This window comes from Cupressus sempervirens, chromosome 3 (assembly GCF_028749045.1).
Source record: "Cupressus sempervirens isolate cs-2001-9-10 chromosome 3, ASM2874904v1, whole genome shotgun sequence".
In the NCBI taxonomy this organism is placed as follows: domain Eukaryota; kingdom Viridiplantae; phylum Streptophyta; class Pinopsida; order Cupressales; family Cupressaceae; genus Cupressus; species Cupressus sempervirens.
In genome coordinates, this window is record NC_143120.1 from 193,716,761 (window position 1) to 193,737,927 (window position 21,167).

The 21,167-nt window shown below is 36.7% G+C and overlaps 2 protein-coding genes across 3 annotated transcripts in view; one reads left to right on the forward strand and one right to left on the reverse strand.

Annotated features, from left to right (window-relative positions):
* ALDH6B2 (aldehyde dehydrogenase 6B2) overlaps positions 1 to 21,167 on the reverse strand; it is a 149,731-nt gene that overhangs the window by 14,931 nt on the left and 113,633 nt on the right. The window contains exons 8-12 of one of the 2 annotated variants that reach the window (XM_089819010.1): positions 16,225 to 16,299; positions 12,063 to 12,142; positions 11,610 to 11,675; positions 11,124 to 11,174; positions 10,812 to 10,963 (exon numbers count right to left, since the gene is read on the reverse strand). In XM_089819010.1, coding sequence (XP_089675136.1) covers positions 10,812 to 10,963; positions 11,124 to 11,174; positions 11,610 to 11,675; positions 12,063 to 12,142; positions 16,225 to 16,299 — 424 coding nt within the window. The remainder of the gene's footprint in view (positions 1 to 10,811; positions 10,964 to 11,123; positions 11,175 to 11,609; positions 11,676 to 12,062; positions 12,143 to 16,224; positions 16,300 to 21,167) is intronic. The other variant, XM_089819011.1, reaches the window with a different exon arrangement.
* Positions 4,530 to 5,237, forward strand: LOC149565474 (uncharacterized). The gene is made up of 2 exons (XM_089817131.1): positions 4,530 to 4,798; positions 4,896 to 5,237. The coding sequence occupies exons 1-2, from the start codon at positions 4,571 to 4,573 to the stop codon at positions 5,133 to 5,135; spliced, it is 468 nt and encodes a 155-aa protein (XP_089673257.1). The 5' UTR covers positions 4,530 to 4,570; the 3' UTR covers positions 5,136 to 5,237.

The following is a 21,167-nucleotide window of genomic DNA, read 5'->3' on the forward strand; positions in this document are numbered from 1 at the left end:
ATATTGGTCTTGATCTGACTTTTCCAAATTTCTTAAGAGACAGGATCAGGGATTGGACATTAAGGTCTTAGCATATGATAGTCTTCCTTACCAATTGCAAGTAGTATAATACTTAATACAAAAACATGCAAAAATTATACATACATACATACATACATACATACATATATATATATATATATATATTAATGAAGCCTAAAAGCATGAGTTAACATTAGAATGTCACATAGTATCATAAAAACATTTAAACACCATAAACTTGTAATCATAGTAGCATGAATCATGATCATACCATCATAGCATTATATTGACATATACTCCATTTTCCTTTAGCAAATACTGTTCCACTAAAGAATATATTCACTCCAACCATAAGATGTGTTTCATTTCATCTTTATAATTGCAATTTTTAAATCAATCAAGTTCTATCCATTTTCCCACCTTGTCTAGAATGGCTTTCATTAAGTGAACGATATTATCCAAACTAAACAATATGAGAGCAACCTACAACTCAATGGATGTATTAGTTATCTATACGTTCTCACTCTAAATATTCTAGGGAGTTACTGTAGCATTTTTTATGCATGATCACGTATCATTGATTCTAGTATGCAATGTCCCCTTTTTAGCATTCATAGCATGATGTTGTTGTTAGCCTATTTCCCCACGGTCCCGTAGGCTAACCAGGACATTAAAGGGACTTAGAGGCCATTTGGCCTTGATAGTTTCAATTGCAAGTCTTTCTGAGGGGTTTTGAGGCAACTTTGGGCATACTTACTATTTATAGTAAGTCATCTTGGATATGGTCAGACATCCAGTGGCAACGGTATGTCGATGGTAATTGTTTAAAATCGGCAAGAAGACTTGTTTATCATTGATAAGATTTGTTATGCAATGATAAAGCTATTTTATAAAGTTAAATTTAAATATTTAACTTTATTAATGCATAGACTATAGTTTGTGAGAAATATTTAAATTAAAAGAGTCCCCTTTATTTTATAACACATTGGAGATATAAGTTACATAAAGGGAGTGATGTTTTATCCCACATTGAGAAAACGAAGGATTGAACTCTTGTGAGAACACTATAAAAGAAAGGGAAGAGCTTCTTTTTAGTATGGTTGGAAATATCAAAAGAATTGGAAAATTTTCTGGAGATTATGTCTCAATAGTTTGAAGGACGAAATCCCTTCAAACTGGAAATCTTGACGCCATTGAAAGATATGGTCTCGAGATTCAACATGGTAGCAGTCCGGAAAAGAAGATACGAAAAAGCAGCCCGAAAGAGCGGAACTGAAAAACAGGCTGAAAAACCAATCCGAAAAAGCAGTTCAAAAAGCAGATCTGAAAAAGCAGTTCGAAAAAGCAAAGTAGAAGGGGCAGCATTGAAGAAAATTATTACAGCCACCTACAACTAGGTTCCTTTATTAGTATTGCTTTTTTAGGTGTTATAAGTTTCAGCTAGTTAGTTTGCATACCAACTGTTTGTAAAAATGTCAGTTGGCTGTAGGTGTTCATTTCTCATGCTTAGATCATATATATGCACTGAATATTGTCAGAATTAGTAGCACACTCATGTTAGGTCATTGTGTAGTCCATTTGGAGTCTTCTAGCACAAGATTCTCATTGATGCAAATTGAAGAAAGAGTCATTTAAAGCCAGCTAAAATACTATATCAGTCATACGTCCCTTGCATGTGAATCATTTGATGAAATTCCTTGAGCTTTCATCAGCATTTTTTGAGAGCAAATTTGTGGAGGGCCTTTACAATGGTATCAGAGCAGTTTCCTGCCAGCCTGATTGGGTTATTTCAGATTGAATTCAATTATCAGTATGGCTTTAACAGGAGACAAGGATTTGGAAGAAAGAATGCACAATGTAAAGAAGAAATTAGATTGTCCATTTCAGCAAACAGAGGACCTTCTAAGAACTTTGGAGGAGTTGGAAACTTATTTAAGCAAGTTTGATCAGTCAAGACCCGATGCTATGCAAACAGTTTTATCTCCAGCATTTGGTTCGTTGGTTAAGCCCCAATTATTGAGACATCATGATGAGGTAATAAGACTTACAGCTCTCTCTTGCATTAGTGAAATCATGAGGATAATAGCTAGCCTTGATTCTTATGACGATCAGATTATGAGAGAGATACTTCATGCCATGGTAAAAAGCTTTGAAAAGTTGGACAACATTCAGGACCCTTATTTCACAAAGAGGGCGAGATTACTTGAAGTATTTGCAAGGTGTAGATTTGAAAATATTATGCTAGCAATTGGTTGTATTAGTGACATTCGCAAGATGTTTAATACATTTTGGAATATTATGGACGAGTTTCATCCCAACAAAGTATTGGCATCAATGCACTCCATCATAGTTGGAAAACTCACCGAGTACTCGGCGAGTTTTTAAAACTCGCCGAGTTTCCTAGCTCAGCGAGTTTTTCACCAGTTAACTCGCTGATTTAAAAACTCGACAGACTGGTAAAAACTCGCCGAGTATTCGGCGAGTAATCGTCAAAAACTCTGCGAGTTTTTCATAAAAACTCCCGATTTACTGATGAGATTTTCGCCCACGGCCTGTGACGGATTAAAGCAGCAGTTAATGTGTTTTTTTCTCATTCTTTCTTGTATTTGCATTGTTTAGAGCCTTCAGGAGTGAAGAGAAGGTGGTTTGGAGGCATTCTTGGCTGATAGCAAGTGATTCAAGGCGGATTTGAGTGGATTGTAGAGGATTCTAACTGATTTCAGAAGACAAATTTCTTTCCAGGTATGTTCATCTTATCATAGTTTGAAATTTTTTTATAGTTTTATAACAAATGTTCTTTTGTTTTTGTTGTTGTTAACATGTTTGTAAATGTTTTCAAATCATTTAAAATCATTTTGAATCATTTGAAACCCTAGCTTCTAAGGATATGGTTGAAGTTTGTTGTTTGCTAAGGATATCGTTGAAGTTTGAAGTTCGAAACTTTGAATCATTTGAAACCCTAGCTTCTAAGTTCTAACTTTGTTTATTCATTTTTCTATATATTTATGTGTAGGGCAGCGGTGAACCATTAAAAAAATGACAAACCCGCAAGAAGAGTGGCCACAAACACCATGCCCATCTGGATATATAAGCACTTGGTCTAAAAATGCAAGAGATAAGGCATGGCGGTATGCCTATGAAGCTCCAAATCCAAATGATATTGGGAAGGTGATATGCATTCCCTGTGAGAATTATTTCTGGAGGCATAAACCGCCTCAAATACCACCTTGCAGGCATAAAGAAACATGACTCAAATCCTTGTCTCAAGGTAACTGATGAAGAAAAAAGATTCATCCATGCCCTACTTGCAGCTGCTGAAGAGAAAAAATTGAATAGGGAGAGGGCAAAATTAGCTATGAGGGCAGCCATAGCTGAATCAAAAGGAGCTCCTTTTGATATGCAAGAGGAAAAAGAAGCACTTGACAACATACCAGGATCTCTTCGTGGCCCACGGATCCGCAAACAAAATTTCTCATTTACCAGTTCCACTTCTTTTACATCTCCTACTTCTTCATCATCACCATCCGGATCCCCATCCGGATCCCCATCAGGGATAGGTGGTTATTTTGTGCCCAGGAACACACCTGGAGCACAGCCATCATTAGAGGGCATTGCATGGTTTAAGGAGGTGCATAAGAAAATTGATATTGCAGTAGCTAATTTTTGGTTTTTCAACAATATCTCAATGAATGCCGCTGATAGTCCCTATTGGGTCAATATGGTGAATGCAATGACAATATCAAGCAAAGGGTACAAGCCGCCTAATCGCAAGGATATGAGTGGAAGATTAGTATTTTACTATTTAGTAATTGTAAATAATTGTGATTCACTTTAGTTCATTGTTATATTTTAAATCTTAATTGTTATAACTTATTTCCTAATTTTTTACTAACACTTACACTTTATTTAATATTACACCTAAATTTTGTAGGTTGCTTGACAAAGCGGTTGGTAGGGCAACATTGTTGATAGAAGACCAAAAGAAAGAGTGGAAGAAGTATGGCTGCACCATTTTATCTGATGGGTGGACAGATGGAAGAAGTAGAACCATTATTAACTTCTTGATTGCTTGCAAAGATGATGTGGTGTTTTGGAAATTTGTCGATGCCTCCAACAAAGTGAAAAATGCAGCCACATTGGCTTTAATGTTGGAGGATGTTGTCATGGAGGTGGGAATAGAGAATGTGGTGCAAATAATCACAAATAATGCAGCAGCATATGTGGCAGCAGGTAGATTTATTTTTTTATATTTGAATCAATATGAATCATGAATGTAATGCTATGGATAATGGTATTATTCAATTTAGATTTGATGTAATTTGTAAATACTAACTATGGAAAGTTTGTTACTGATTATTGATTTTTTGCTAATCTTTTAGGTCGAATCCTCCAAGAGAGGCATCCCACACTTTTTTGGTCACCTTGTGCAGCACATGTCCTTAACCTTCTTTTGGAGGACATAGGAAAACTTGATTGGGTGAGTCCAATTGTGGAAGATGCTAGGCGAGTCACGAAATATATCTATAATCACCCATGGGTTCTCTGTTTGATGAGAAAAGCCACTAAAGGCAAAGATTTGATAAGACCTGCTATGACAAGGTTTGCAACGGTCTTCTTAACATTGCAAAGTATTCTTGACCACATATTGGCTTTGAAGCAAATGTTTGTGTGTGCTGATTGGGTTGCTTCACCTTACTCAAAGAAGCCCGAAGGAGAGGTTGTGGCACGAATAGTGTTTGATGATAGCTTTTTTGCAAAGGCTAAGGAGATTGTGGAGGTAACTTCATTATATTTTTAGTTTATTCAAGTTTCATTATCAATTCATAACTTACTATGTTATTAACTAATTTGTATTTTTCAAATTTCAAATGTAGATGTCTCTGCCCCTGGTTCTAGTCTTGCGCACATGTGATGGGCAGCAATCCCCAATGGGAGGTCTTTATGAGGCCATGGATAGGGCGAAAGAGGCTGTTAGAAGTTACTATCACGGGGATAGTCTCAGATTTGACCCCATATGGGAAATAATTGATAGGAGGTGGAACAATATGCTCCACCAACCTATTCATACAGCAGGCTACTTCCTCAATCCCAAATTTAGGTACTATGATAATTGATTGTCCTTGAAGTTGGGATTTTAATAAGTCTTTATTTTACTTTACTTTTTAAGGTTGTGTAGTAAGACTTGATATCATTTTCTATTTGTTTTAGGGCTGATGATTCCTACTCAGATCCTAACAGAGAGGTCATGGAAGGTCTCTCTAAATGCATTGAGAGAATGATATCAAGTGAAGAGGAGAGAGACCTTATTGTGACCGAACAACAAATCTACGTGGAATCAAGGAGTCCTTTGTTCTCTTCTATGCTAGCAAAGATAGCAAGATCTACTCAAGCACCAGGTAAAGCGTCAAACTTTAAAAATTTTGCTAATTGATAAGTTGTGCTTCTGATTTTTTTTTTAATTGCTTTATAACTTTTTTAATTTTGTTTTGCAGATGCTTGGTGGGCAAGTTGGGGAGGCAATACCCCCAATTTAAGGAAATTTGCTCTCAGAGTCCTATCCCAACCTTGTAGCTCATCCCATTGTGAGCGCAATTGGAGCTTATTTGCGTCCATCCATACAAAGAAAAGAAACAGATTGACTCAAAAACGGCTTAATGACCTTGTTTATGTGCACTATAATCTTAAGTTGCGCATAAAAAAGGCACAACTCTTAGAACTACCTGGTCCGCTTGATCTAAATGAGATAGATCCTTATTCTGATTGGACAGCACAGGAGCCAAGTCCATTGTTTACACCAGATGAGATCGCTGATTTGGAGAGGCAGGCCATGGAGGGGGAGGCTAACACTGATTTTCAGTTCACTATGGATGACATTGAGGATGAGGACGAGGATGATGATGATTCAAGCGAGGATCAGGCATTACCATTAGGAGAAGATGCATCCTCTTCTAGGACGCCGAGCCAGTCAGTAGGGACTTCGAGCGAGGGGGCACAGCCATAGACTTCACAGTCACGCAGCTCACGCCCTATCCCAGTGCGAGGCACTTCTTCTAGGACTAGACCCCCTCGCTTTCCTGCTAGTGCAAGTGGAAAGAGGAAGATGTGATTGACATTGTCACATTGTATTGATGTATTTAGACTTTTAGTATTTACTTCTAGTTTGACAGATTGAAACTATTTAGTAATTTACTATTTTGCTTCCTACCATGAGCATTCTGCATGAGAATGCAATTTTGTACGCATTATGCATTTATATATATCTAAACTTCGTTTCTTTCTTTTGTATTGTCTTTAATTAACTTATTAGATGCATCTTCTCATTAAATTTTGCAAAATAAATGTATTTTTAATTAAATTTCAGCGGTTTTTTAAGTTCCCGAGTTTTTCCCGAGTTTTTTTTTAAATCGCCGAGTTTTTCCCAATTAAACTTTTGGGGGACTTGGCGAGTTTTTGCATTTGGCGAGTTTTCCAACTATGCACTCCATCATGTTCACAATCTTGTTTGAGGGGGAGGATGAAATTTCTAAACTTTTGGTAGAAGACTTATGGTATGTTTGGACAAAAGAGAGGAATTTGTCGCCTATGGCATATACGTGGTTAAAGACCCTGATTGATAGGCCTAAGGATCGTACCTTCCCTATGACAGGTAGAAACTCTTATGAGGAGTTTAACAGACATGCAAATTCGATATAGGGAGACATTAGCACATCTTCAAGTAATGGTTTATCTGCATCATCTTCACAGGCAGAAGGGGTTAAAGATGTTGTGCAGGTTGAGCCAGTTGCATCAGAAGGTGATATTACAAATACACCAGATTGCGTGATTGACACAGATAGTGATTCCAGTACAGTTGGGCTGGATGAAATTACTGCAGTTGAGGATACTGTCATGTTTGAGGATAGTATAGTTGATCAGAAAGTGAGCATTCATGACTTTGCTGAGAAAGAGTACCGAGCACAGTTAGATGCTTCGTCACATGAGGTTGAGGCTAGTAGAACTCCGCATGATTTGTCCAGCCAGCTGAAGGAGACACAGAAAGGAGTCACAACAAGTTCTTATTGTGTTGACTTACAGGCGATTAAGGAAGGAATGGGAATGATGAAGTTGAGTTATTTACATCTTCTATCAGATCGTGACCATCTTCTTAGCCTTGTCGGAGACTATTCAAATGCCTTGAGGAGGGAGGAGGAAGTTGACAGGTTTTCTCGCGAGCTTGAGGACACTCGAGCTTCTTTGGTGAATACTCCATTGGCATTACAAGATTGGGAGACATGGGGATAAGCATGGCATGGAGTTGAGTTTAGTTTCATCTTGCACTCTTGATACTCAGCTTTCTGCGGCACGTAAATCATCTGTGGTCGTTGATAATGTTGTGAGTTCATCTTGCATTCACATCTAGGATACAGGGACAATGTCAGACAGGTAGGGACAATGTCAGACAGGTATGTGGAGTTAGTTGGTATTGGTCATATTACTCAAGTGAGGAGTTTGCTTGAGTTACCAACTGATTCTAGTTTACGGATATGGACTCGAGATTGTTATATTGTCGTTTGGGATTCAGTTGACTGGAGATCTTTAACACTTTTTGGTAGCAATGATTGTTTGGGTGCGATCATGGATTTGATTAGCAGATTGCACGGTGTTGTCTTTTCTTGTGCCAACAGCTTGTCTGATGTTGGTATTAGTTTTTATACACCGGTGTTGGGTTTTGTTCATATATCCAGTCGACCATTCTTGCTGGAACGTGTTGATGATCTTTCATACTTGGCAGTGTGTACAAATGAGTCCCAAGATCATATTGGCATTGATGACATCCAGGAGGATGCAGTGGGCAGTTTTGAAGACTTAGTTTCCTTGGCAGTTTCTTTTGGTACAGAGGAGTTGGATAGCAGTGCTACAGTTTTTGATACTCTGTATGTTGATATGAGCTTTGGAGTTGATTCACAGGATATGGATGGAAATACTCTAGAGACCAGTAACTTTGAGGATACTCCTTTAGACAGTGCATCAGAGGAGGTTTGTAGGAGACAGTCTAGCCAATGCCATCATGTGTCTAGTCAGTTGAGAGTTAGTGAGCGAGACATTTCTATCGCTTGTCAACATTTCAACGTTGCTCGTCAATTGTTAGCAGTTTATGGATGGGGTTTTCCTACTAGGGATGAGCAGGGAGGCAGTTATCTTTCCTTGATAGAGATCCACTCTTTATGGGAGGCTATTCGGATTCTGAGACAGAATTATATGCAGTTGGTAGCCGACAGAGATTATCTTATGGAGTGGGGGAGTACAGCATACGAAGCATTATTAGCCAAGGAAGATGAGGTGAGTGAGCTTACTCAACAGCTCGAGGTGACTTCTGAGATTCTTGAGAGTACACAATTGGCTTTCGAGGAGTCACAGTTTCATTTGGCTAAGGTGACCATGGAGTTAGAGCGACTGCAGTCTTTACCAGATTTTGTACAGTCACAAGCTATGGTATCTGGTGATCCGTGGATGTCCATGGTCGAGGTTGATAGAGGTAGTGGAGATGAGGATATATCTGTCCACGACACTAGTATTGGCATATTTGGTCCGTTTTCATTGGAGACAGGTTCAACTGAGTTGGGCGCTGCAGCTGAGCATTGTGATATGTTTGACTTGGAGGGCACAGAGACTAGTGATGTTGTTGTTGATTCTACACTCTTGGCTATATCATCCTCTGACTTAGCTGATGATTAGTCACAGTTGGTTGTATCACGTCGGCAGGATGAGTCTTTGACTAGGATTGGTTCTTTTTACCGGCATTATAGTGTAGGATATGTTCATCGGTTTTCTTTTGATCCATGTGTTGAGGAGTTGATGGCAGACAGGTTTGGTCTGGGCTCTCGTTTTTGCTATCTACCGTGTAATGACTATTCACCATCAGCAGTGCATGGGTGTTATGGTTATGAGACAATGACCGGTGATCTGCAGAGTTGTGTTAATTGCAGTGGGTGTGGAGTGTGTGGATTCTCTGTATTTGGTGCAGTTTCATGTGGGAGTATTCATCGTTGTTGCAAAATTGTATTGTACATTCCACATAGGCTAGTGGGATGTGTTGATGGTATTTACTATGTTGGCAGTTCGGGTTATCTACTCTACTTGGGTTCTGATATTTCGAGAGCTTGTTTCTCATGGGTTCCTGACTTTGGAGTTTGGGTGAGTTGTATTCGCCAATTTGATTATGGATTCCTCTTGGTTAATTTTCAGAGGTTGTTGCAGGAGCCTATGTTGACTAACAACAGTATAGTTCATGATTACATTTGGGATCCAGGTGGATTGATTGGGTTGTTGTTCGACCATTGCTTGGGGACAAACAATTTTGGTAAGGGCAGACTATAATGTCCCTTTTTTAGCATTCATAGAATGATGTTGTCGTTAGCCTATTTCCCCACGGTCCTGTAGGCTAACCAGGACATTAAAGGGACTTAGAGGCCATTTGGCCTTGATAGTTTCAGTTGTAGGTCTTTCTAAGGAGTTTTGAGGCAACTTTGGGCATACTTACTATTTATAGTAAGTCATCTTGGATATGGTCAGATATGGTCAGACATTCAGTGGCAGCGGTATGTCGATGGTAATTGTTTAAAATCGGCAAGAAGACTTGTTTATCATTGATAAGATTTGTTATGCATTGATAAAGCTATTTTATAAAGTTAAATTTAAATATTTAACTTTATTAATGCATAGACTATAGTTTGTGAGAAATATTTAAATTAAAAGAGTCCCTTTTATTTTATAACACATTGGAGACATAAGTTACATAAAGGGAGTGATGTTTTATCCCACATTGAGAAAACGAAGGATTGAGCTCTTGTGAGAACACTATAAAAGAAAGGGAAGAGTTTCTTTTTAGCATAGTTGGAAATATCAAAAGAATTGGAAAATTTTTTGGAGATTATGTCTCAATAGTTTGAAGGACGAAATCCCTTCAACCTGGAAATCTTGACGCCATTGAAAGATATGCTCTTGAGATTCAACATGATAGCAGTCTGAAAAAGCAGATACAAAAAAGCAGCCCGAAAAAGCAAAACCGAAAAAGCAGATTGAAAAAGCAGTCTGAAAAAGCAGTTCAAAAAGCAGATCTGAAAAAGCAGTTCAAAAAAGCAAATTGGAAAAGCAAAGTAAAAGGGGCAGCATTGAAGAAAATTATTACAGCCATCTACAACCAGGGTCCTTTATTAGTATTGCTTTTTTAGGTGTCATAAGTTTCAGCTAGTTAGTTTGCATACCAACTGTTTGTAAAAATGCCAGTTGGCTGTAGGTGTTCATTTTTTATGCTTAGATCATATATATGCACTAAATATTGTCAAAATTAGTAAAACATTCATGTTAGGCCATTGTGTAGTCCATTTGGAGTCTTCTAGCACAAGATTCTCATTGATGCAAATTGAAAAAAGAGTCATTTAAAGCCAGCTGAAATACTATATCAGTCATATGTCCCTTGCATGTGAATTGTTTGATGAAATTCCTTGAGCTTTCATCAACATTTTTTGAGAGCAGATTTGAGGAGGGCCTTTACATAGTAAGGTTACATTTGTTTAGCTTGAAACCGTATTACAGAAGATTCTAAATGAAAAAACCATGTATATCTCATGAGGTCAAAGTTTGTTTCCACTAAAGGTATGTAGTGTGAAATCTGTAGAACTAAAGTTTTCAAATGTGAGCTCCTTACATCACAAATGTGATCTTTTGTACAAGCAAACCGAAAAAGAACAAACTAATAAAAAATCTGTAACCTTTGCAATCACAAACATGAGAAATGTTTAAAATGTTACCACTGCTTTGAACCTCCAACAAATACAGCCGTGCTAAGTGCCATGCACCGCTGACCTGCAGCACCAAAGCCAGCACTGACAAGTGCATTCAATGTAGCATCTATATTTGCATCAGGCATGATGATTGCATGATTCTTTGCTCCCATGTTAGACTAATTAAGAAGAAACAACCATATAGTTAGAACCAAGTAACAAATCACACATTATTCTGGACCAAAACACAAACTTCTTTTAAAGTACCATCACATTGCTTTTTAATTTTTATACACAACCAGTGCTACCTCAGACTTCAATAGAAAAATAGGGAATTACCTGGACACGCTTTCCTTTAGCTGATGCCCTGGCATATATGTGCATGCCAGCCTTCACAAAATAATTGAACGAGACAGAATCAAAACAACCAAACTTTAGTGAAAATTATACAAAATGAAATGAAGAATGGAAAGTTTAAAAAACCACCTTCATCTATGCAACTGTTTTTTTATTGATGCAGAGTACAATGAGCAATTGCAATGAAATGATAATAATGGATACATTTTTTTGAGTATAGGTTCCAAGGTTTATGCATTAGCATTATATTGAGAAACACAGTTAATAACTTATCATAAATGAAACCCTGAAGGAAATAGCATAAGCCATTACCAAGTACAATGAATCATGTTAGATGATGGTATTCAAAACAAGAAAAATTCAAGATTTTCCCAAAGCCAAGGAAAATTGGCCAATTATACAGTCAACACACAATGCAGGGTATCAAAATTTTAAAAAAATGATAACATGCTGTATATGAAATATTACCACATTGGAACCAACAAAGGACACAGCTTTGATATTTGGATCATCACAAATTTGGTTGACAACATCCTGCAAGAAGTGATTAGTTATATCAATCAGTGCTATGGATTCAGCAAAAGATACACTTAGCTTGCCAATATAATTATATGACTAGTTAAGGACAAAACAGAAGCCCTATTGGCAAGGAAGAATTTTGTTGGAATTTTATTATTTGTATATTATGTACACAAGATATTAAAGAAGACAATTATGGAAATTGAACTTAGACAACTAAAAGAGTTTGCAGGAAAATGCGCTATTTAATAATTTATCATGAGAAAATGCAACTAAAATATACCCATACTTGTAACCAAGCTGATTGAATCTACCAAGTTAAGCTAAATTCTAGATACACAATTTGTAACTTGAAAAGAATGCTTGTAGATATATAGTTAAATATAAAGCTTTTACACTTACATGTGTTCCATGAACAATATTGAGAACACCAGGTGGCAGACCAGCCTCCATTGCTAACTCAGCTAGAAGCATTGCAGCTCCTGCAGAAAAACCAGAAGCACCATAAATAATACAAATCGAACATACAAACCAACCAACCTAAAATATATTTATTAATTATTCAGACTATTTTTTACAAATGTACATTCCATTTTGTACATCAAAAATTTTCTAGTGACAATGATTTCTTCTTCAAGCTTTAATTAATCTGATTATAATGTAAAGGCAGGCTAGCTGTAATTAATCTGATTAGGATGGCCATTACCAAGAAGAAACAAGATCCAAAGCATATTATCCTTTAACCCCAATAGACAAACAGCCTGAGGCTACAGAAGTAAAACAGAAACAAACAAGCTGAAAGAATTAGATTTGATATGGGTGCGAGCGTATTACTAATCAAATCAAGTTCTAGCAACATCAGTGTTTATACAAAAATTTAGAGTGCCCATGGGATGGCAGAAACTGCAGATATGTAAAGGAGGAATCTGATGATGTTGCCAAATCTTTGGACAAGAACCAAGTTTTACGGTGGAACATTAAAAGATTTCTAGTAAACATGATTTCTTCTTCAAGCTTTAATTAACCTGATTATAATGTAAAGGCGGGCTAACTGTAACTAATCTGATTACAATGGCCATTACCAAGAAGAAGCAAGATCCAAAGCATATTATCCTTTAACCTAAATTGACCAACAGCCTGAGGCTACAAAAGTAAAACAGAAACAAACTGTTGTTGGTAAAACTATACTACAGCCAACGGGATTAGTTAGTGTCCGAAAGGTTGCGTGACAGTTGAATCAACCCTTCAGTATATATATGTACATTGTCCGAATGGAATTATGAAGTATCATTGTACTCATCATTGTCTAATTTGCCTATATGAATAAAGTACTATCATGTTTTGTGTACATTCTAGTGTCTTAATGCAATAACTATCCATTTACCCTGTAACATAACTGAGATGATGAAGAGAGCCTTATAAATTCAGATGCAGGTCAAGGTGGATCTAAACGCCCGGACGCAGCAAGTACATGAGTTGCGGTTGCAGCTGAATGAGTTATGGGCATAGAAGGCATCTACTAGACCAACCCTACCAAGGATGCACCCCTCTTCTTCTTAGTTTTTTCTTGATGTACTTAGTAGTTTAGTTGTCTCTATTTTGTCGTCCGGAGATGACTTTTCTTTTGTGGAGGATGATGTTGTCAATAAAGCTAGACTACAGCCGACGGGATTAGTTAGTGTCTGAAAGATTGCATGACGGTTGAGTCACCCCTTCAAGGGATATATGTACATCATCCGAATGGAATTATAAAGTATCATTGTACTCATGATTGTCTACTTTGCTAATATAAATAAAGTACTATCGTGTTTTGTGTACATTCTAGTCTCTTGATGGCATAACTATCCGTTTACCCTATACAGTAAACACAAACAAGCTGAACGAATTACATTCGATATGGGTGCAAGCATATTACTAATCAAATCAAGTTCTAGCAAAATCAATATTTATACAAAAATTTGGAGTGCCCATGGGATGGCAGAAACTGTAGTTATGTAAAGAAGGAATCTGATGATGTTACCAAATCTTTGGAAAAGGACCAAGATTTGCAGTGGAATTGGCAAACCAACATGTATTGTTGAAGTTGACCCAATCATTAGCTTACATCACTTTGGTTTCAGCCCAATTGAGGAGAGATGGATGAACTTAAGACCTTCGTGTAGCATCATTGTAACTAACAGTTTTTCTCGGGTCTTAACTAACAACTAACATATCAAAGAAATACAGTTATTACATCATTTTCATAGGAAGATAGTTATATTAGTTACATTCATGTGAATGAGATTCAAGGTTACAATCAGTTAAACGAAATTCCATAACTAACAAGTGAAAACACCATCAATGAATTTACTATGAAAATTAAAATTTACATACCATGGAATTCGATAACTGAAATCAATCTAGGGATGCTTCTGCAAACACACAGGTTAGTCCATAAATACCACTTAGGATCAAATGACGATTACCATCCAATACCACTATATCAAAATCAAATGACGATTACCATTAAATACCACTTATCAATTAGGACATCAAATATCATTGTATCAATTAGGGCATCAATTACCATTGGATCATTTAGGGCATCAGATACCACTATCATTTGGGGCATCAATACCATTGTATCATTTAGAGCTTCAGATACCACTGCATCATTTAGGGCTTCAGATACCACTGTATCATTTAAGGCATCAATTACCATTGGATCAGTTAGGGCATCAAATACCACTGTATCATTTAAGGCATCAATTACCATTGGATCATTTAGGGCATCAAATAACACTGTATCATTTGGGGCGTCAATACTACTGTATCATTTAGGGCTTCAGATACCACTGTATGATTCCTTGTCTTCTAATTGCTTAACTATGGCAATAACATAAGATTAGAAGATATGATCATAATCATTATTCTTATAAATGAAAGACTGAAACAACAATCCTATAGATATAATCCATATTCAGTTGGAAGATAATCCAATCTAACTGGTTACCAATTACATTGATGAGAAAGATTGCTTACATCAAAGGAGCTAATTGAATTCAACGATATAAATTAATCCATCATATCTTCTACTTGTATAAATATCATAAAAGTAAAAATACCTGTTACCAATAAATGTTTGAATACTCAACTTATCTTTATCTGATGCACATCCTAACATCTTGCGAAGAGGAGAAACATTGTCAGGGGCTTAACCACCCAACCGTAGACCTTAAACTTATCCCCACAGTTTATTTAATTAGAAAGGCCCTCTCTACCCGGAATAGACATGGAACACCTTGTCAATCACTGAGCATCCCGATATCTAATCACACCACTCCACCTGACAACAGGAGAAAATAATAAACATGATCATGCGTGAACTATTAAATGATTCCTTTTAAAAATGATAAACATTGTTATTTCACATCTGATTCTATTTCATGTTATTACAGATTCCTTTCTCTCACCTCTTCACCCTTTTCTTTGGCTATACAGTCGGGTGAGTCCCAGGTGTTTGAATCTCAAAGCAACTAGTTCTTTCTATTGATTCTCAACTGTTTCATAAATAATATATGTTCCATCTTATCACAATCTGTGATTTGAAGAATGTGTTCTTCAAGACTTGTAGAAAATATCATTTGATTCTGATTCCAGTGGCATATAAATATATCTTGATTTCATAACATGGTTTCTTGGCTTTTATTTGCCATAAACAAACTAACATAGAGAAGGTCAATTCTATGATGTTAAGTAAAAAAATTTGCATCATGTTGTAAACTGTAGCTTACTGTTGTATAGTTAAAATGAAGTATCAACTGATAAAGAAAACGTATAGCAATACTTGGTTTTCAGTTTACCACATAACCTGATATAATATGGAAGAAAAGCTGATGTCTTGCTGGACATTGTGATTTGACTCTTCCTTGAAATGATCTTCAGACGCCAAATACCAGTACAAAATATGTCATGTTTTCAGCAAGAAGATTTATACAAGGCAGAAAAGAGATCGGCAATAGATGTAGAGATATATCAGATGGTATTGCAAAGATATTGGGTGGTAGATGGAAGCCGGATGCTTGTAAAATATAGCAATCGAGTGCTTGGAAAAAATAGTAGTCAGGTGCTTGAAAAAAATAGTAGTCAGGTCCTTGGCATCTAAGAAGCCGTAACATAAAAAGAATATTTTGGCTCTTGAACGCCAAATAAAAATGCCAAGTATTTCAATCGGTTTCAAGTAAGAAAATGAATAAAAAGATGGAAAAAGATTTGAAGGTTATAAATTGAAAGTAATTATGGTTTATATCTATTTACATGCACATAGATATACTTATGAGTTGGCATCATTTTATTATAAAGAAAATAATATTATAGTGTCACTTTATTCTTATGTGTACGTACATAGGTATATATTATAATAATATGGAGAAAAGATCAATCAAAACCCTTTAAGATACATATTATTTTTTAATTAAAATAATTAATGTTTTAAATATTTATTTAATAGCTCATGCGGTTCCATCAATTGTATCCCAATGTTCAAGTTGCTAGGTCCTCAACCATGGTGATTTACAATTCATACCCATTTGCCCAGTGATGGTGATGCTCCTGTGCCCGATTCTTTTCTGACAATGCTTCCACCCTTTCGATGTGCTTCCTACAAGGAAATTCTCCGCAGTTAAATCATATTACCATAATAAGTTATTTAATCATAAATAATCATAACGGCTAACCACCTTTTCAATTCCATGAATTCATGATAAGTAATAAACGGGCATGTTATCTTCATATGAAAGTATAACGACTAAACATCTTACCATTTCACAAGATTATAACAAATTTAACTATCAACTGACTTCATGTGAACCTCAACAGCTATATGAACATTTTTTATTGGGTCGAAAATTGAGATGTAACAATCATGCATAAGAGCACACATTCCATTAACTTTAAATTGCTATGAATGGCACAGAATGACAAGGTGCCTTGCTATGTATTCCTCTTTAATCTTGTGAGTAGTGCCTGGGTCAAACAGGAGATTTTCAATAAACTCCTCTTGTTCTATTGCTGAGGAACATTGATTATACTAGCAATCCAGGTTTCTATATCAGAGGGAGTAATTTTCACAACAGAATTATTAATGCCATGGGTTTCTATATTATCACTTTGGGCTTTAAGATTTCAATCAATGTAGTGAATAAAAGTCAGACTGAGAGTTGCAATAACCTAGCCCTCACTACCATGGACTTCACTGCAAGTGTTGCCGCACACAAGTCGATTCTTGAGAAACTTGGTATCTAGAGAGTGGCCAATCATCAAGCCACCAAAGTAGCATCATTTTCTATCCCAATATGGGCAATACTGTAAACAGACTTCGAGACGCCACAAGCCGAGGTAGAAGCAAACATTTGATAAGGTGGATGATTTCAACTAGGGAAACATGTCCAAGATCGTTAAAAGTGCAGCCCCTGACAGCAGCCTCTGGATAGAAAGGAAGTTCATTGACTTGGACAGCTTGTGAATTCTCATTTTTAGAATGCCGCTCATGGGAAGAGGCAAAAAGGACTAATTGTCGTGGCTAGTACTCACGTTGAGGGGATGACTGGATTTCTTAGTTGTGTATTCAGCATTTTTAGGCCTACACGTCATAACCTTACATAACAAAAGCAGCTTTTACTTATCAAGTTGATCCAAAATGGCAGCTCTGTTCTGAGACTTCAGATGCTTAAACCAAAAAGCAGTGTTCTTAATATTGATGTACTCCCTAGTGTAGATATTCCTTAAATTGGTAATGTATCAGATTCTAATTCAGATTCAGGTTTGATTTGCAGATTCAGCAAAAAAGGGCAATTAGGTTCAATTTGGGTTTGTCAGCACAAAAAAATACAGTAAATTTTCCATTGTTTATTCAGGTATAATTATGTTAATTAACATATAGAGTAAACAAGAATAGAGCTTACAGAACGAAGAACATCAAATATGAATACAATTTCCAGAAAGATAGAGCATTTATTTCCATTCCAATAATATGCAACAAAGACAATGACAACACAGAGAGAGATCTGCTGACTACAATCAACAACATATAAATAGTGTACCGGGTTGATTATGACTACCAAATGCCGGCAATAGCCGGCTACCAAATCATACATAGTCAGAAACTAATCTCCTGAATTACAAAACATAACTTCAACCACAATTTCTTATCATCTATTAACAATTTAAACTCTTCTTTGAATAACTTCTTTAGGGATTCCTAGGAATCTATAGATTTCTCATCCAACTCTAGAATCAGTCAACGGCTATTCCTCATAATGTTGTACAAAAATTCTCTTAGCCAATAATCCTTGTCCTCCTAATTGCTTGCTATCCAAATCATTCACACATCTTATAGTCTTGAAGCAGTTCCTCTAAATCATCCACTATGAACTTGGAGAGTTTCAGCCTATTGACATGAGGGCTTGCGAGTGGAGTCACCATCTTTATTAGTCGGTATGTACCCTAAACCTTGGACCGAGTTGGACTACTTTTCCCTCAACATTCTAGTGCTTCACTTGCACTCACGGCCACATACGAATCCTCTACACATCCACCTCAACATCCCTCACACTCTAGTTACCTTTTCTTCATTCCTAGACTCTCTTTTCCCAAGGGTTCAGCTCATTTCCTTGGTTCCTCTGCTATGGACAGCTGCTGGATATGACATACGTTACTCTCCAGTGTCTCTGCAAACTTGATTTCAAGGTTTTTTTCTTCTGTTTGTTTAGGGAATGCTTCTCTCTCTATGACTTTTTCAGCTATTATGATCAGAAATGTCTTGCACTTTATCTTTGTGAGGCCACTACGCTCCATGATAGCACGATCTAGTCACTGCTTCCGCACCACCACTCGTCTACTCAGCTCATTACTGTCTTTTTTACACCATTATCTCCTTTGCATAGTGTGAAAAGGCCTTCTAACTCTATTAGATCTACGGGGCTATCCACATGTGTCATATCTCGCTCCGGTTACTTGCACCAGCAACACTCCTCTACAAATGGCCAGAGACAGTACAGTGCTTCACATATCAGCATGTGTATCATTTAGTGACTGATTTCTTTTCGCCTAAGAATGACTCCTAGTCTCTCTTAGCATTTTCTCTGTCTCTCTCTCTCTTTCTTTGTTGTTGTTGCTTTAGTTTTAGTCATTTATTTTCGAACACCTTGGTGTGTTCCTGCTCGTATTTGCCTCACTATTGTAATCTTTCAGTCCCATAGACTTTTTTTGGTCTTTTGTTAGACATTAATATCATTATCTTATCTTATCTTTGTATAATATTACTTGTATGGATGGGATGCCCATTTGGTTGGCAAGATCTTTGTATGCATTATGACAAAGTGGTATGTGTCTAGCACGTTCTATCTAGTCACTCTTCATCTTTCTACCATTAGTGAGATTCTCTCCAACCTATTGTGGCTACAAATAACACTTTGACTTGTGCTTCTCAACGAACTTGGGCTCTTTGCTTCGATAGTTCTTCTTGGTCATCATTAACACTCACTTTGTTCTCTTAGCCGAAGGGATCTTCCTATCAATCCTTTTGTGACTTCTTGATTGCTTGGTGTGCACCTTCTTTGGTCAGCTGCATGGGCATTCATTTCCAAGGGTACGTCTCCCAATGGTGGCGCATTCTTCCTACCTCTAGTTTCGTTCTTCCTATTACTGCAATATTTGTTGTCCATGTTGCTCTCAATCCCCTTCCTTACCAAGGTCTCAAAGGGTAGTAAAGTTATGTGCCAACTACCTTAGCATTCTTTGAACAAGATAATCAATTTCATCATTTATTATTAGACCATCCTAGATGACACTTTCGAGGACCTCTTGTTGGACAGGTTCCCTTGGAATATACAAGTTTAACTTTTAAGGACACATCCCAGAAAGACACCAAGTCCTATGTCATTTCATTACTTGTCATGTGTTCCTATTCTTCGATTTCAATTACTTTCAATTCTTTGACCGGTCTGCCCATTACATTGCCATATGGCCTATTTGTGAATTATATTTTCTAGGATTCTTATCGTCAATGTCACCAAATGTTTACTAGGGTATGTTTATGTTACCTAAGATATAGAGGAAAAGAGAATATAACTTGCAAAACATAGAATATCTAGTACTAATACAATTTCTAGAAAGATATTCCAATGTGTAATTCTTGAACCTTCCTAAGCATTAGCAATTTTCAGAGGTTACCTATTAGCAATGGTGCCAGTAGGCTAATGTGGTGATTAGGGGGTCATTCAAGGGTGATTTTGTGTTACTAAGCTAATCCTTTTGGTGTCTATTTCAGTATTTTCCATCTCAATGCATGAGTGTATTTACGATTTGCCTTCCAAAGGTCTTTCAGATCTGTTTGTACACACTAGTTTTAGTAAATCACTCGGATGTTTGACTTAATAATTAAATCTCTATTTAAAATTCCCAGATTTAATATACACAGGATCACAAAAGGGGATTTGAGGAAGTCATATGATATACTTGGTTTATTTTATTTTTCTCTCTGAGAAGTTCAAAAGGTTGGGTTTCAATACAAGAAATTTGAGGACAAAATCCCTTTTTCTTAGTGGTTTGGAAACCCCAAATCCATCTTTTGTGTGGATTCATCTAGAATTCACCTTTGCCTTCATTATCAAATTGATAAAGATTTCAACTAAAAATCTCAAAGGAGAGTTCGACAAGAATTTGACAATGAGGAAGAACTGAAAATATCATTTATTCACAAGTCTACAAATGTTAGGGGGTTTGTAGAACTATATGAAGAGAGAATGTAGACAACACCAATCTCAATAAACATGGTAGACTACACCGAGCACAAAGGGGTTTCTAACCCGATTTTGGGAGGATTTATAGGTGAATTCCCTATCAAAGACAATAAAGAAATATCAGAAGCATCAATACCCATGACAAAACCCCCTATATGTGTGGACTACCACCAACAAAGAGAAGATTTCACGATGGTACCAAAATCATACACAAGCCCTACTCTTGTCTCGGACTCACATATGTAAGCTACAAAATGGACAAAGCAAGCACTAAAGAACGAGAAGGTAGGAAAGGGGCAAAATGGCCCAAGTTTGTGGAAGGAGGACTAAGATTTCAACCAATACAAATGGCACCTCTAATGATGATAGTGGAACAAAATGGAGATTGAATATGTTAAGGAAAAAGGGTTATCAACACCTCCCCTTGATTGCTCCCCTTCTAAAATGTGCAAGTGGTGAACAAATATACATGGATTCAAGTTATACAAGGTAACAATGTCATATGAAATCAATGATAATAAGTTAATAACAATTGCTAGACGACTACGATCTGGACAAAAATATGGTGGTAGATAAAATTTTCGATCTTGAATACAATAGTACGTATGAAGAAGAGTGTTTTAAATGGCCATTTTGTATTTCACAATCTCGACAACTCAATTTCACTTCCAAAGTATCGCCATTTTTGTGCCATATCATAAAACCTTCACAAGTTATATCATAGGAC